The 17,500-nt window shown below is 47.6% G+C and overlaps 1 protein-coding gene across 1 annotated transcript in view; it reads right to left on the bottom strand.

Annotated features, from left to right (window-relative positions):
* cacna1da (calcium channel, voltage-dependent, L type, alpha 1D subunit, a) overlaps window positions 1-17,500 on the bottom strand; it is a 90,880-nt gene that overhangs the window by 46,671 nt on the left and 26,709 nt on the right. The window contains exons 4-12 of the mRNA XM_031568577.2: window positions 15,396-15,535; window positions 13,321-13,484; window positions 11,441-11,593; window positions 10,570-10,766; window positions 9,185-9,288; window positions 5,699-5,862; window positions 3,182-3,256; window positions 1,141-1,228; window positions 173-199 (exon numbers count right to left, since the gene is read on the bottom strand). Of these exons, the coding sequence (XP_031424437.1) occupies window positions 173-199; window positions 1,141-1,228; window positions 3,182-3,256; window positions 5,699-5,862; window positions 9,185-9,288; window positions 10,570-10,766; window positions 11,441-11,593; window positions 13,321-13,484; window positions 15,396-15,535 (1,112 nt within the window). The remainder of the gene's footprint in view (window positions 1-172; window positions 200-1,140; window positions 1,229-3,181; window positions 3,257-5,698; window positions 5,863-9,184; window positions 9,289-10,569; window positions 10,767-11,440; window positions 11,594-13,320; window positions 13,485-15,395; window positions 15,536-17,500) is intronic.

Genomic DNA, 17,500 nt, shown 5'->3' with positions numbered 1-17,500 from the left:
AATAAACATAGAAAGAAAATTCGAATACAAATAGAACAAATACTACTAGTACTAGTAATATTAATACAAATAAACAGAAGTACCGTAAAAGCTGCATGCCCAAATTAAACTGTGTGGAGTTCACAGCATGCAACGTGCTTCCACAACCACATCCATCTAAGACCCCACTGACCTGCACTTTGACTTTGAAATTTTTTGACTGTAGAAATGTAAAGAACACATTACATGTTGTTATTTACCAGAAGCGCGCCATAGAACATAGAAAACATTCCATTTCACCAGTGGAAATTGTAATACGTAAAACGTGTTTTCTGTTAACCCCAGAAATACAGGCAGGGAGATCAGTATTTGCTAATGATATTGCTAATTGCGGTATTGCTAAACTAATGAAGTGAGATTCGCCACAACATCTCTGAACATCACCTCAGAGAGGATTTTGAGCCTGTATACACCTGGTGGGTCTTAAAGAGGGAGAAAGTGTGTGATAGAAAAGCTCAGTGCATGAGAGAAAGGGCAAACTGCGTGAGCTGGTAAGATTGTAAAAGGGAAGAGGAGCCTTCCTCGGAAATAGAAATCACAGACTCCACCCACACTCATGTATTTGTTTAGAGTACAGACATCAATGGGCAAAAGGACCATAGGTGTCTATCTGTGCATCTACAGTATGTGCTGTGAATGGGTCTGGTGCTCTGACATATTTGTGTACATACGTATGTGTCTGACATAACAGTTTCATTGGTATACCAATCTGAAATCAACTGGAGGTTAATATTCCATACATTTCATTCAAGCACTTGCCAATAACAGTATGAAGCTTGGAACCACAATGATTACAACTATTTACACATGTGTCATTAAGGTACTACGTGCAGTGGCAGTGAGGTAGAAAGAGGTTAGAATATGTATTGCACTTGTATAGCACAGACTGGATTATCCGTGTCAATGGAGACGCTATCTAATTATCCGTACGTTCAACTCCACCCATCCTTTTTTTTTGCCCACGGCACACTTCAAATGTCCTTTGGCCCGCTTCGGACTTGCAATAAGACTTGTGCGACTGGAGGCCTAGTACATCCACATCCACTGTAGCTCAGTCTTTACTGAACGGGTGGTAATTAAACCGCGTCTCTCAACTCTTACCAAAATGGCCCGCAGCATGGCGTCTTGACTTCCTCTTCCTTCTCGGTCTCTGTGTTCACGGACTCCGTCTCGCTGGCCGGTATACTCGCTGCGGCCGTAAAACAACAGGCAGCGCGTCAAAGGAGACATGGCACTCGAGCACACACACACACACACACACACACACGAGCAGGGAAACTGGACAACACAGCCTCAAAAACAAAAAGCCTGCTGGCTTTTCAACCCGACACCCACCACTCCCACAGAACAATGTCTAACGGCCCACAGAGAGGTTCAGATGTTTCGGCGAAACACCTTTTTCAAAAACAAACGAATGACTACGGAACAAACAGAGAAACTGGAAATCAGAGAAAAACCCACATGCATCTTTTGCAGCAACAAGGACTTTGCGCCAACACATTTAATAAACGTCCATCTTGTAAATGTCTCTCATTTCTTTCCAGTGCCCCGATAACCTGGGTGGGTTTATAGCCCAGCCAAGAGGTCATGACAAGGCCATGTGTTCTGAGCTGCCGACTTGGAGATGAGATACTAATATGCTGTTCTGTGGTAGAGTGACCTACTAGCAGGTCACCAGAGGACTGTATTGATTCATTAAGTAGTGAGTCACAAATAACACCCGGGCTGGCCTGCATCTCTCTTCTGTGTCCCTGTTTGCCCTAGTCTACTTTCAGCAGAAACCAGAGCACCTCTGCTCTTACAAGACCCTGCTAATATCAGCACCATCATCATCTTTACCACCTGTGCGAGCAGCATACTGGCAGAACGGTTGAAGGACAGAAGAGATCACCGACGGACTTGCCTGCAAATCTGTCTGAGTGTCGGGGTGATCTCTACTGTGCTACTCACTGGTCACATGACTGCTTAAATCCACAACCATTCATAGTATAGTCAAAGCCTACTCCCATTTGAGCCCCTTTCAAGTGCAGACGACTGAACCCTACTGCTGTTACTATAGCTACGGGAGCAACATGATAATGATGGAGATGGTGAGTAGGAAGGAGCTACAATCCTCAGTGAGGATTTATCCATCTTAAAAGTAGACCTCACCGTCTCTCCCTCTCTCTCCCTCTCTCTCTCTCTCTCTCTCTCTCTCTCTCTCTCCCTGGGATGAAGATGAGAATAAGTGCCGGCATGGGGAGCAGCGTAGAGTGCGCGTGGTTGGGAGATGTTTGAGTGTTTGTGATGGGCTCGCGGGAAAGTGCTGACTGGCACCCAGCCTCTGAGCCCAGCTTAGCCTCAATTCTCCATTCAAACCCCCACTACTGTCTTTAAAAAAGGGATAAGGAGGGGAAAGTTTTCACTTTGTTTTCTTTTTGACTGACAGACTTTATCTTCACCCTTTGTGTCGATTTTCTTCTATATGCCTCTGTTTATTCCTTTCGGTTTTCTTATGTTTTTTTTTTCTGTTTATAGCTTCCCCCTCTCTGGTAGTTGTTGATCTCTCTCTCTCTCTCTCTCTCTCTCTCTCTCTATTTTATCTCTCTCTCTCTCTCTTTGTGTCCTATTTTTCTGTCTCTCCATAATCAGAATTGCGGCCTGCGAGCTCAGCCAGTTGTCAGGAATGCATGGATGCTGAGGGAGGTGTTATACCGACGGGGAGAACACAAAAGGAGCTGACGAAAGGGAAACAAAAGCCCAGGGGCTCAAGCAGCAGAGGAACAATACAACAGCTGAGGGAAGATAGTGTTAAAACATCCACACACAGGGTAAGCAAACATGTAGCGCATACACACACACACACACACACACACACACACACACAAACACCTCCTGCAGACACGAACAGCAGACACGAGGATAACGTATCACAAAATACAAAACACCACAGCTGTAATTATACATCATACATCACCATCGAAACACACATTCACACATATATTGTCATACATACACAAACATAAGCATTTACACAATTGACACACACACACACACACACACACACACACACACACACACACACACACACACACACACACACACACACACACACACAGTAAGCATTTTCAGACAGGGTGGGGTGTGATGGGTGGGGATTTACCATGAGTGTCAGAGGACTGGCTGAACCACCCAAACCTTCCCTTCCTCTTCTCCGTCAGGTCAGCCAGTGTGACCCCTGAGCGCCGTCCGCGTCACAGGCATGCAAGGCCAGAGCACAGTCAGTCAGTCAGTCAGGCAGGCAGCCGGCGCAACGGCACGGCACGGCGCGGCACGGCACGGCACATGGGGGACAAGAGTGAGCCCACACATCAACACCAACACACACGGACGCACAGACACACAGACACACAGACACACACATAGACACAGAGACACATAGACAGACAGACAGATGACTAGAGCCGACATGAATGGCGGAACACCACCCAAAGCAGGGGTGGAGTAGGAGGAAGTGGACGCGTGTTAGTCACACTGTGTCAGGGGGGGAGCGAGAGGCGCTGGAGATGGCACGCTAACACACACGTGTGTGTGTGTGTGTGTGTGTTTGTGTGTGTGTGTGTGTGTGTGGGTGTGTGTGTGTGTGTGTGTGCGAGCGCGCGCACGTAAGCCAGGACGCGCCTGTGTGTGTGTGTGTTAGCATACAACCTCCACTGTTCCAGCGGGAGACACCAAAAGCCACAACACAGAGTCCGGTCAAGCTGGAGGTGAGTGGGTCCAGCGGGGGGAGGAACACATGCGCCTCCAGTCTGCTGCAGCCCTGACTGACTGACTGACTGACTGACTGACTGACTGACTGACTGGGGGAAAACTCTGACATCTACCTACGTACTCAGACTAGCCTGTGTGCTTCCATTGTTTGAATGCACCTTACCTATGGAGGCAGGACAGTTTGGAGGAGATATCACACTCCCCTTTTGAGACAGAGGCCCGTAATGTTCCCATCAAGCAGCAATGGATGTCTAAAAGTGACTGGAGACAGAGGTACTGTGATGGCGTCTATATTTAGCCAAAAAGAGGGGAAAGGAGATGACACTAGCTGTCAGTGTTTGATGGGCCTGTTAGATATTAATGAAGCTCCCCTGCAGTCTTCTGAGAAAGAGGGGAGGGGAGGGGAGAGGAGGGGAGAGGAGGGGAGAGGAGAACAGCACAGGAGGGTGGAGGAGGGAGGACCTGAGGTTCGGAGGCTGAGCAGAGTGGTGCAGCCTGGGTACAGAAGCTCTGGTCTCAGCTTTCTTGTTTAAACCCATACAGCGAAGAATACTTACAAACTCAAACTTGTTTCTAGTCCATGCTGAGGGGCATGTACACATTTGTATAGAAGTGCTGACTAGTCTCCCACGAGACCCAGACTTGATGTACTATCCAATGCAGGGTAAAAAATAGCCAGTGAAAAAAAAAAAAGAAAGGTTTTCACCCTATTCAAATTCAGCATTTTCTTTTCACAAGAACATATTCACAAGACAGGACTAGAAGAATGATCTTATCTAAAGTCAGCAAGTTCCATACCGAACCGCTGCTGTCGTTCTGATGTTCATTTGGTATCATTTACTGGCGTAAGTGAGTATGAGTCATTTTGAACCTTCTTTGCTTCAGCACAGGCACACCACCGGAGTACAGTTAGACACGTCACTTCAGCACTGGACCTCGTATGGAGGGCATCAACTTTTGCAGCACAGACACACCACCAGAGTACAGTCAGACACATCACTTCAGCACAGGACCTCTTATGTAGGGCATCAACTTTTGCAGCACAGATTGCATTCTGCAATCATCTTAATGGAGTCAAACTTCAACAGTGGTGATGAAAACTGAGTGTGTGTGTGTGTGTCTGTGTCCGTGTGTGTGTGTGTGTGTGTGTGTGTCTGTGTCCGTGTGTGTGTGTGTCTGTGTCCGTGTGTGTGTGTGTCCGTGTGTGTGTGTGTGTCATTTTTTCCTTCCCAAATCCAGCATTGATCTAATGGTTTTGTCAGTCTGTCCTGACCTACATAGCAAATGCCATGGATTAGCGCTCCTCTGTGAATGCATTGGCAGTAGAACCGCAGCGCGGGGTGAGGTTAGGGCCCCATAGTAACGCATTGGCAGCAGAACCACAGCGCGGGGTGAGGTTAAGGCCCCATAGTAACGCATTGGCAGTAGAACCGCAGCGCGGGGTGAGGTTAGGGCCCCATAGTAACGCATTGGCAGCAGAACCACAGCGCGGGGTGAGGTTAGGGCCCCATAGTAACGCATTGGCAGTAGAACCGCAGCGCGGGGTGAGGTTAGGGCCCCATAGTAACGCATGGGGAGTACGTGTCAGCGCTGTTCCAAAAGCACATGCGTTTAAACAGGCTCTGCAGGCCTGTCACTCACAGATACCACAGCAGCACTGTTACTCAGCAAGCATAGCTAAATGCCACACGTGTGATGGCAGGTATTCATGCATAGACATTACATTTACTCATTTTGCAGACACTTTTTTCTCCAAAGCAACTGACAGTATATACATTCTCATTAGTGGCCTATGTGTGTTCCCTGGGAACCAAACCTCCGATCTTGTGTGTGTTTTCAGCCCCTTGCTCTAGCAGCTGGGTCACAGGCGACAGTAATGCGAGCGGACACATAGGGGTGGGGTGCTCACGGTTGCGCTTGCCGTCCTCCTCGTCCTCGTTGTCGGGGTCGATGTCCTCGGCCTGGGTGATCCAGTCCAGGTAGCCCTTCAGGTCCTCCTCCAGCTGCTGCTTCTCCCGCAGCTTCTGGAAGTCTCCGCGCGCCTTGGCCTTCTCTCGCTCCTTAGAGAACTCTCTGTCGCACACACACACACACACACACACACACAGGCATGTCGTGAATATGCACATACATAATCAGTTGAGGATCAGATATTTCTTGGTCTTATGGGGTTATAAAACACACACACACACACACACACACACACACACACACACACAAATGCTTAAAGTGTTCATCATTAACACCCACATGCATGAACGTGACCTTTCAATCTACACCATATGGGCCAAATTCAAGGATATTAACATATAGCCCATAATTTGTTAATCTTGTGTATACCCTCTTTGATCTGGAGTGGAACCTTATCCATCAAAATGCCACAGTGTAATCCCTTTCTTATTGGATTAAGATAAAGAGCCTGTCATTTTCATGGCTAACCACAAGAGGGGGCTGGGTCCTTTTCAGTTCCCAGCTGTAATCCCTCAGTGACCTGCCGGCAGAGGGCAGGGTCATACCCACATAATAGCTGAGTGAGGAGCGCACATCGAGACCTGATCTTGCCTGGACTCAGCTGATCCTGAATCAGCTGCCATCGGTGTGGCTGTGAAAGCAGTGTCACTGAATGAGAGACCCCACCAACATGAGCTTGTACCGAAAGCTTTCAACTGTGACCAAATCCCAGCATTGGGTCCTCCTGGTAAAGAGTTAATATGCATGTTTGTGCATCAATGAGAAGTTGTTGTTGTATACATGTATAAGAGGATATTGAGGAGTGAGAATATTCATGAGTGTGTGTGTGTGTGTGTGTGTGTGTGTGTATATGTGTGTGTGAGTGTGAGTGTGAGTTCTTGTAGGACAGGGAGTCTGCTGCCTCTTTGGTGGAAGAGTATTAATATCCCACAGCTCTGAGCAGCCGGAAGGACTTGAAGGCCGAGGCAATGAGATTAATTTCGCCCTGTGTGTGTGTGTGTGTGTGTGTGTGTGTGTGAGAGTGTGAGTGTGTAGGAGGAGATTTCTCTGGCACTGGTAGGAGAACGAGGGAGCGTGGGGAGGAGAGAATGGGGTCGTCTTTCTCCGTGGTGAGACGGCGAGTCGGCATTGAGCGCCCATCTTCTCCCTGGCTTGTGCGTCACCTGTCTGCCTCGTCTTCCTCCCTCCCCTTTTCCTCCTCATAATGTGTGTGTGTGTCCTTCTGGCTCCGTCTGTTCTCTCACTATCCCTCTCTCTTTCCTCCTCCCTCTATCTTAACCTCCATCACTACCGACTCTTCTTTCCGTCTTCCGTAAGTAGATTCCCTCCGTTCTGTGATGTCTTCTTTGTGCAGCTCCTCGTGTGCGCCACTACAGAACACACACTTCCCTCACGGGCTCCGCTCCGCTCCACTCTGTCCTTGCTGTGTGTCCTCTGTCCTGTCCTGCAACATCCTCCACAGCAGACTGTGTCTCCCCGGTAACACAGTGTACTGGACTCGTCTCCTCAACCTTTGACCTCTGTGTGCACGCTCCCACGAGGCCACTCTTAGCTCTCCAATACTACTGTCCTCCCATCATCACACAGTGTCATCACTATACTGGACTACTCTGTACAATTCTCTATTCTCCTCTAGAGGTTATTCATGGGCGACAGCTTCACAGCTTCACAGCTTCACAGCGTATCTCAGCAACTCTCTGTTTGAATAGGCTTCAGTCCAGAGCTGGAGTTTCATTGACTGAGCACTGAGCTGGCAACTCTCATAAGTCCTAAGAAACATTTGGTGAGCATAATATGCGCTGTCGAGGAAGATAACGTCAACATTAAACTTGTTACCTGTTACAATTACACAACACAATTTGCTATAGTTTCACGCATCTGTTTTTCCTAAGGCAGTAAAAATTAGCATATGTAAAACTGACACTGATAACTTCTGGCACATGATTTCAACTATCAGTGAGTGTAAAAAAAAAAAAGCACACCCCAGCACTTCAGTTAAGATTTCACAGATGTTCTGGCACTTAAGTTCAGAGTTACGTTTCTACAGTCCGTTCAAGCTGGCCAGGAACCCTGGAGGCCTTTCAACCTCTGGTAATTGCCTTGGTGTAATGGGATCAATAATGGCTCCTTGAAGAGGGCCCTGTCCTCCAATGCTTCACCCCCACCCCACCCCACCCTCCTCTCACTCCACAGTCCCTCGCTGACCGCTGTTTGTTGTGGTTCCAATGCCTCAGTGCACACAGCGAACACCCCCCGAAGCTTATCACTAATCACACGTCACACTGGGAGAGAGACATAAAGCAAGTGAGTGAGCATGCGAGAGAGAGAGAGAGAGCGAGAGCGAGAGCGAGAGAGGAAGAGAGAGAGAGGGAGAGAGAGAGAGGAAGAGAGAGAGAGGGAGAGAGAGAGCAAGAGAGAGAGAGAGCAAGAGAGAGAGAGAGAGAGAGCGAGCAAGAGAGAGTGAGAGAGAGAGAGAGAGGAAGAGAGAGAGAGGGAGAGAGAGAGCAAGAGAGAGAGAGAGCAAGAGAGAGAGAGAGAGCGAGCAAGAGAGAGTGAGAGAGAGAGGGAGAGAGAGAGCAAGAGAGAGAGCAAGAGAGAGAGGGAGTGAGTGAGTGAGAGAGAGAGAGAGAGAGAGTGAGAGCAAGAGAGAGAGAGAGAGCGAGCAAGAGAGAGTGAGAGAGAGAGGGAGAGAGAGAGCAAGAGAGAGAGAGAGGGAGTGAGTGAGTGAGTGAGTGAGTGAGTGAGTGAGTGAGTGAGAGAGAGAGAGAGAGAGAGGAAGAGAGAGAGAGAGCAAGAGAGAGAGAGAGAGAGAGAGAGAGAGCAAGAGAGAGTGAGAGAGAGAGGGAGAGAGAGAGCAAGAGAGAGAGCAAGAGAGAGAGAGAGAGAGGGAGAAAGAGAGAGCACAGCAAACCCACACACTGACATGGCACAGGCGGCACTCTGCGCTCTTACCCACTCAGCACACCCAACACCAGGTTGAGCACAAAAAAGGAACCCAGAATGACCAGGCTAACAAAGTAAATCGGTGGCGTCGTAAATCCAATGGCGTCGTTCATCTGTAGGGATCCCAGACATGAGCTTTTACAGAAGGTGATGGTGTGGACAGGGAAAAGGAGGAAGAGTGGGAGGGAGGAAGAGAGAGATATAAAGAGAAAGGAAGAATGAGAGAGAGGGGTAAGAAGAAAGGTAGAGTGAGAGAGGAAGGGAGGAAGAGAGAGGTGTAGAGAAAGGCAGAGTGAGAGAGGAAGGGAGGAAGAGAGAGGTGTAGAGAAAGGCAGAGTGAGAGAGGAAGGGACGAAGAGAGAGAGATATTGAGAAAGGTAGAGTGAGAGAAGAAGGGAGGAAGAGTTAGAGGTGTAGAGAAAGGCAGAGTGAGAGAGGAAGGGATGAAGAGAGAGAGATGTAGAGAAAGGAAAGTGCTCACCCGCTCAACACACCCAGAACCAGGTTCAGCACGAAAAAGGAGCCGAAGATGACCAGGCTTACAAAGTAAACCCACGGCAGTTCAAAGCCCATAGCATCATTCATCTAGAAGACAACAGCAGCAGGAAAACAAGAGGAGAGAGAGAGAGAAAGAGAAGAGAGAGTGAAAGAAGGGAAGGGAAAGGAGAGGACAAAGCAGAAAGAAAGGCACAGAAAAAAAGAAGGGAGAGCACAGTGAGCGGAATGCAGAAGAGAGGAAGACAGTGGAAAGAGAACAGTGACAGAGGAGATAGCAATAACAGGAGGCTACATTCAGACAGTCGTTTTTTTAGTCATGAAACATGGCAGCCATTTCCTCTGGCTCAGACTGGCTGGCCTCTCCCTCTGTGTTGAGATGGCAGGACTCAGTGGGCTAACCGCTAACCCTAAGCCCTAGCTTTAGGTTGTTCACTTCAGTCGGCTAGGCTGCGCAGCAGGTCTGAGAGCTAATCACATATTCATCTATTCAAAGACTCCTTCCCCCCCCATGCAGCATGGGGTCTTATGAGTGCCGGTGGCAGGCCGCTCCGAGCAGAGAGAAATGTCTGTCATAGTCAGAGGATACGGTAGAGTACGGCCAGGAGGATAAAGACAGCCGTGGCTGACCAGAGGGGAACAGCCCCAGCACAAACCACACAGCTACCAAAATTAGCTTTCACTCCGAGGCTTGTGAGCACATTTTACTTGTAAAAGAGCAACATGTGCGGCATGTGGTTGCCGTTTGGATGGTTAGTGCGCTCGCTGGGATGTGAGGAAAAGATAATGACGTTGTGTGTTTTATGTGTGTGTGTGCCACGCTGTGGGAGGAGGGCTAAAGTGCAAGGATTCCTTCTTACTTGCCCGCTGAAGTGTGTGTGGGCTGCTTGTTGAAATAACTCTCTATATCTCTGTCTCTCTGTCTCTCTCTCTCTCTCTCTCTCTGTGTGTGTGCATATGCATTTTTCTCCCTATTCTTTTTGGGCCTTATTTTTGGACAACACTACCATCAAAAGCCAACAGAATGATAAATTATTCCACTGATTCAGATCTGACAATGACAAATAGCAATCCATATTGTAACATGCGCTTATTCAGTGAGGCTATGCATCATAACTGCTTCAAAAGTTACACATCATCATTAAGTGAACAAATGGTGTGCAGTCTGAGAGTTGCTGATTCCACTAACAAAGGCGTGTGTGTCTGAACCCCCTCTGAGGGAAGATGCAGGAGAGGAGTCAGCATCTCAGTCAGCCTCCCTGGCTCTGGCTCGGCCTCCCCTGAGTAACAGCAGCGCTGTGTTCGCAGCATAAGTGAAGAGGATGTAGAAGAGGAGGAGGAGGAGGAGGAGGAGGGAGGTAAGCCACTGACCCAGTACAGCACATCCGTCCAGCCCTCCATGGTGATGCACTGAAAGACGGTGAGCATGGCAAACATGAAGTTGTCAAAGTTGGTGATGCCCCCATTGGGCCCGTGCCAGCCCTCCCTGCACTCGGTGCCATTTATGGGGCACTGGCGCCCATGCCCAGAGACCGCACATGGAGCAGGCTCATCCTCCGCTAACATTTCTGCAGGACGCAAAGAAACAGAGAGAGAGAGAGAGAGAGAGAGAGAAAGAGAGAGAGAGAGAGAGAGAAAGAGAGAGACGGGGGGGCATTAAAATAGGCTATTTGTCTTAGGGTTCTGGATAGGGCTGAACGATTAATTGCATTTGCGATTTAATCGCGATATGATAGGACGCGATTTTCTAACCGCAACGTTCGCGATTAAAAAAACGTGGTCTAAAAAAAAAAAAATGTTTTTTTTTTTTTTTTTTTTTTTTAAGATGGTAAATTTTGCACACAGTGTTTAAAAAGTGCATGCCTAGTGTTTATACTTAAAATTACTTTTTGTAAATTACTTAAATGCACAGTGGCAAAGCCACCTATTTGTTGTTCTTGTTTCTGTAATGAGCAGTTAAATAAAAATGTAAAATGTGGGAAAGAATATTTTACACTAAATGTATCTAATATTGTGTTGGTCATATTTAAATCATTCATTACGTTTTGTTGGGAAAAAAAGAGGATACAAAAAAAAATCGCATATTAAATCGCAATCGCAATATTTTGGTAAAAAATCGCAATTAGATTATTTTCCCAAATCGTTCAGCCCTAGTTCTGGATAGTATGTACAAAAAACAGTAATGGTGCAGAATGTGTGAATTTGACCTTTGACCCTCGGCTAATGGAGTGGAGGGACCCACCTGAGCCGGGCATGAAGCAGGTAGCGTGCATTTTTCCGATGAATAGCTCCAGGCCGATGATGGCGTAAATGATGATGACAAACAGGACCAGCAGGGCGATGTGCAGCAGGGGGACCATGGCTTTGATGATGGAGTTCAACACGACCTGTAAACCTGCACACACACACACACACACACACACACACACACACACACACACACACACACACAAACTGATTTCAAACCTCGCCCTTGGTGAGAGTTTTTTGGGGGGTGTAATGTGTGTGTAAAACAGTGTGACAGCAAGAAAGACTCTTGAAAGACATCTACCCAACAAATCAGGCTTTTAGCTGCAAAAGGAAGGTGATATTCCATATCCAGCATTTTCGTATCTCATGTATGTTCTTGTGTTTGCATGCTTGCATGGAACATATATATTTATGTCCGTTTTTGGATGGCATTTGGCTGTTTGCTGGAAAGAGTGGGTTGAGAAAGTACACACACACACACACACACACACATCTAGAGAGACTCGCTCACACACATACACACTCACAGTCCTTGCTTGTCTTTGGGGCATAAAATTTGACAGCTTGTTCTAAAAGAACATTCCTAAGGGGCTGCATGCGGGGGCTGCTTTTCTGCTCACTGCCATATGGCTACAGAGTGAGTGTGTGTGTGTGTGTGTGTGTGTGTGTGTGTGTGTGTGTGTGTGTGTGTGTGTGTGTGTGTGTGTGTGTGTGTGTGTGTGTGTGTGTGTGTGTGTGTGTGTGTGTGTGTTAGAGTGTGTATGTGTGTGAGAGAGAAGAGGGCTGGGCACGTGTGCCTGTCAGCAGGACATTGCACTGCACAGACAGCTGACAGAAGTGTTGAGAGGTGGAGAGGTCAAGAGACAGAGAGACAGACAGAGAGGGAGAGAGAGAGAGAGAGAGAGAGAGAGATGAGAAAAGAGGAGAATGAAAAAGAATAGGAGGAACAGTAGAGGATAAAGGAGACAAGGTGACACTAGATGACACCAAAGAGTGCCAGTGGAGAAGGACATGACAGCAGTTTACATAACCTGTGATTTCATACCCACAGCCCCACTCATCAGATAAGTCTTTTACTCTACACAAACTCATACCCACTCATCAGATAAGTCTTTTACCCTACACAAACGCATACCCACTCATCAGATAAGTCTTTTACCCTACACAAACGCATACCCACTCATCAGATAAGTATTTTACTCTACACAAACTCATACCCACAGGCCCACTCATCAGATAAGTCTTGTACCCTACACAAACTCATACCCACTCATCAGATAAGTCTTTTACCCTACACAAACTCATACCCACAATCCCACTCATCAGATAAGTCTTGTACCCTACACAAACTCCTCTACAAGGTTCTCCAGCCATCAACTGGGGCTGTAACGTTTTCACATTACTTTTTAGAGAGGAACTGGTTTCTGTATTGCCTGTGACTATGAATGGATTAAGAGAGGGCTGTGTTAGGTGTGGTCTAGTTGGATGTGTTTTGCAGTTGCAGGTAAATGTTGCAGGGACTGAGATTTGGAACGAGGTCAGGGTTTCCTGGGTTTGTTTGGATTCATGTGTGTCCCAGGGAGCACAGGTGCTGGTAGTTGTTCTGAGTCACTGTTCTATTTCCAGAAGGTTCTGGGTAGAGAAGTCGTTTAGTAATCAGAAGGTTGCTAGTTCGATTCCCTGTCGAAGCGTCCTTGAGCAAGACACTGAACCCCTAATTGCTCCTGATGTGCAGTGTGCCATCAGTGTAAATGTAAAATGTGTATACATTGTAAGTCGCACATATGTAAGTCGCTTTGGATAAAAGCGTCTGCTAAATGTAAATGTAAATGTAAATGGTTCTGGGCTGGGCTGGGCTGGGCTGGTTCTTACTGGGCACTCCCGAGACCAGACGAAGCGGCCGCAGCACTCTGAAGGCCCTCAGAGCTTTCACGTCGAAGCCCCCTGACTTCCCTGCATGGGCGTGCGCAGCGGCCTCTTCGATCTCCTCCACCTCAGCTTCTTTGGTCAACAGCTCCAGGACCACACTGAACAACCTGCCACCACCAAGACAGAGACGGGGGAGAAGAGAGGGGTTACTATGGTGACAATACTTTCTCTCTCTCATCCACACACATCACATCACATCCATCCATCCATATACACACACACACACACACACACACACACACACACACACACACACACACACACACACACACACCACACCCACACACACACACACACACACACAGTCATAACACATCTACCAGCCTAGGCTGTTAAAGGAATAAAATCATGTAAGTTGTGTTTACACGTAAAGCATGTTAACTGCCCAGCTCACTCTCAATTAGGCCACCGTGTGAACATGTCAACACCTGGTGCATCTATACACCTGAGCCTACAGCTTATACAAATACATGTGCACATACACACAGAGACACCGACAAAGACACACACACACACACACACACACACACACCCACACTCTCACACACACACACACACACACACACACACACACACACATATAGTGTGACTGTTCCTTATGACTCACTCACCGTATGGGAGCAAATGTTTAGTGTCACACAGACTGCAGTATTATTACATTTGTATGTAAACAGTATTTCTAGTGTATTAGGTCTCTGTTTCCATATTCACAGCCACTGCTGAGCTTAAGCATACTAGTTTCTCACTGTTTAATTGCTTTGACAGGCACACGTCTACCCAACTCTCGGGCACAGCAGCTCTCCTGTGCGTTTGCTCTCTGACTGAGACGAGTGACATTTCAGCAGTAACTCAGCTGAGCACAGACGGCCACCACACCACAGCTCTCTCCATGTCCAAAGGCACCACAGACAAACTGCATGTGGCACACAAGACTAGCTCTGACCTAGCTATCCACTGGACTGTGTGTGCATTAGAGGAGAAAGGAAGAGAGAGAGAGATGGAGAGAGAGAGAGAGAGAGAGTGAGAGTGATGACGGAAAGCACACAAAATACACCACAGACAGAGGCAAAAAGAAGGGACAAACAGAAAGAGAGGGGAAAAAAAAACTGTGGCTCAAAACGCACAAAAGGAGAATGAAGAGACCGAGGTAGATGGAGGGTCAGATGAGTAGAGACTGGAGGAAGAAAACTAGTGGATAAAATCAGCAAAGAAGGGGAGCGGAGGAGAGAAAAGATAAAATAAGACACACAGAGAAATTAAGAAACGGATTGAGAGAGGGACTGACTGTAAAAGCAAGACAGAGAGGGAGAAGGATAGACATTTGGTGGGATGGAGAGTGAATGAGTGAGAGATGATCGAGGCAATGACATGGGATGAGCTGCATGAGTCCCCATGTGTCTGGAAGGAATGTGACTGTATGTTTGTAATTGCCCCAGGTGTGTGTGTGTGTGTGTGTGTGTGTGTGTGTGTGTGTGTGTGTGTGTGTGTGTGTGTGTGTGTGTGTGTGTGTGTGTGTGTGTGTGTGTGTATGTGTGTGTGTGTCTGTTTGTGTGTGTGTGTGTGTGTGTGTGTGTGTGTGTGTGTGTGTGTATGTGTGTGTGTGTCTGTTTGTGTGTGTCTGTTTGTGTGTGTGTGTGTGTGTGTGTGTGTGTGTGTGTGTGTGTGTGTGTGTGTTAAAGTGAGCCAGTGACAGGGCCTTACAGTAAAAGCTCAACCACATAAATAGAAGGATCCATTTACACACAGCCTATTAGGAAACACTTTTATCCAGGGCATCAGTGAAAGTGATATTTTTTCGATACATGAGGTTCCTACGTATGAACCCACAACCTGATATTGTGATTCTACCAGGTAAGCTGGAAGAGACCGACAGACAGACAGGCACACAGACAGACAGGCACACAGACAGACAGACAGGCACACAGACAGATAGGCAGATTGAAGGCCCTCTGCAAAGTAAGCCCTCACCAGAGAAATGAGGTGGCAGTCTCTGAGTGTGCGTCTTCTTGGAAACTTACCCGATCACAACGATGACAAAGTCCAACATGTTCCAGCCGTTCCTCACGTAGGCATTCTGGTGCATCACTAAGCCATACGCTATGATCTTGAGGAAGGTCTCGATCGTGAAAACGATGAGAAAGGCATATTCCACTGTTTCCTGCACAACACAAAGCAGAGAGGGGAAACTGTTAGGGCAAACTCTATGGCACAAGTGCTGTAATAATGCATGCTCTAACATTCTCCATTCACTCCGCACTGATGACTAGGAGACCGTTCAAAAGCAGAAGTGTTCATTCAGCAACTCAAGGACAGATAAATGACAAGGAAAGAGACCAAAAGAACGACTTAACTCAATTTACAACTGTTCAATTCAGCGGGCTATAACTGTACACACACAGGATACAGCATACAGCATACAGCACAGCATCACTTCTTTACACTTTTCTGCTCTCAGCAGGATGCTGCTGTTGAGACAACAGCAAACAACGACATGACAGCCGCGCCCTATGTGAAATGGAGAGCTGTCCAGGCGCCCACAACAACAGCAGCATCAGCAGCAGAACTGCAGAGGCTGCAAGTCCCCAGTGGCTGAACCTGACGTGGGGATTGTATTGACACCCTTCACGCCCACCCCACCCCACCCCACGGCGCGCGGCCCCTCTCGGAGGAGTGCGGCGAACTTCCTGGGGAGGGCCTGGGAGCTGAGCGCTGCTCACGTCAGGCCAAATGCAGACTGACAGGAGCTTTTAAAAAGCACAGTGCAGCGTCCGCAGCTGAGCGGGAGCCTGGGCAATCAGCGCTCCAGTGAGGCCACTCGGGCCGGACCACGGAGAAAGGCCACATCCGAGTTAGCGTTCACATTAGCGTTAGCGTTAGTATGAGCTGATGAGTCCCGTAGAATGGAGGTGACGAATACCGTGCTGCTTTAAAGGATGAGTGTGAAGTTGCTGAGCTTGCTACACGGAGAGAAACTGCTGCCACAACTGCAGCCAGACACCCAACTGTAGAAAAGATATAAGCTCACTGAGCCTCGACACTTACGATGTAAACAAGTACAAGGACTTAATATGGGGCTGATTTGCTTCACTAAATTCATTTAGACTGTACTTACATGATCCGTGTTAACCTTTCAATGAATTTGTGACTATACTAATTGTTTCAATACTAATATCCCCTCTGCAGTCTGAGCTTAGGACATAGAGGTCATCTCAGTTAGCCTACAATTGTATTTCGTGTGTTCAGGAACAACACCAGCAGTGGAGGAGCCATAAACAACACCCCGCGGGCAAAAGCATGATAGATCCAATGTGTGAGTGCAGCCACAATATTTACCACATAATGTGTTCCACTGGGTTACAACGGGTACATTTGTCTAACACACGCTCTCTCTAAAAGGCCAGTGCAGTATCTAGTATGATAGCGTGAGTATAGTTCAGCTCAATAAACTCAGTGCTGTTGAAACAACATGATCGGTCAACTAGAAAAGAGAAGTGCTATCAGAGATCCCTTTGTCTTAGTTTTTCGCAGGAACAGGAATAATCCTCGCCAGAGGTCAAACTAAGGCTACACAGACCCACAGACAAAACATATGGAACTCGTTCCAGGCAAACACACAGACACACATGTACAGATGCTCTGAGTTGCTCTCTCTCTCACACACACACACACACACACACACACACACACACACACACACACACACGGGAGGCAGGCACAGACAGACAGACCATCAGGAGGACAGCTGTTGGTTGCAGCAGGTGTTTTTCTGGAAGCTACCACAAGCGTCTGTGTGCGCTCTGAATAACTCTGTGTGTATGTGTGTCTGAGTGCCATATGAGAGCTGTAAGATGAGTGTGTGTGTGTGAGAGAGAGTGAGTTTGTGTGTGTATGTTGTGTGTGCTTGGGCATGTGTGAGCCTAAAAAAAAGCGGCTCATGCCCATTAAACATGAATGGCGCCCGGTTGCCCAGCAACTTAAGCAAACACAGAACCCTTAGCACACCTGCCTGTCAAGAGTCCCCCAGTGGTGGGAAGTAACTAAGTACATTTACTCAAGTATCTCAAGTATTAACATTTTATGCTACTTTATACTTCCACTCCACTATATTCAGAGGGAAATATAG

This window comes from Clupea harengus, chromosome 5 (assembly GCF_900700415.2).
Source record: "Clupea harengus chromosome 5, Ch_v2.0.2, whole genome shotgun sequence".
NCBI lineage: Eukaryota > Metazoa > Chordata > Actinopteri > Clupeiformes > Clupeidae > Clupea > Clupea harengus.
This window is presented reverse-complemented; position numbering and strand designations above follow the sequence as displayed.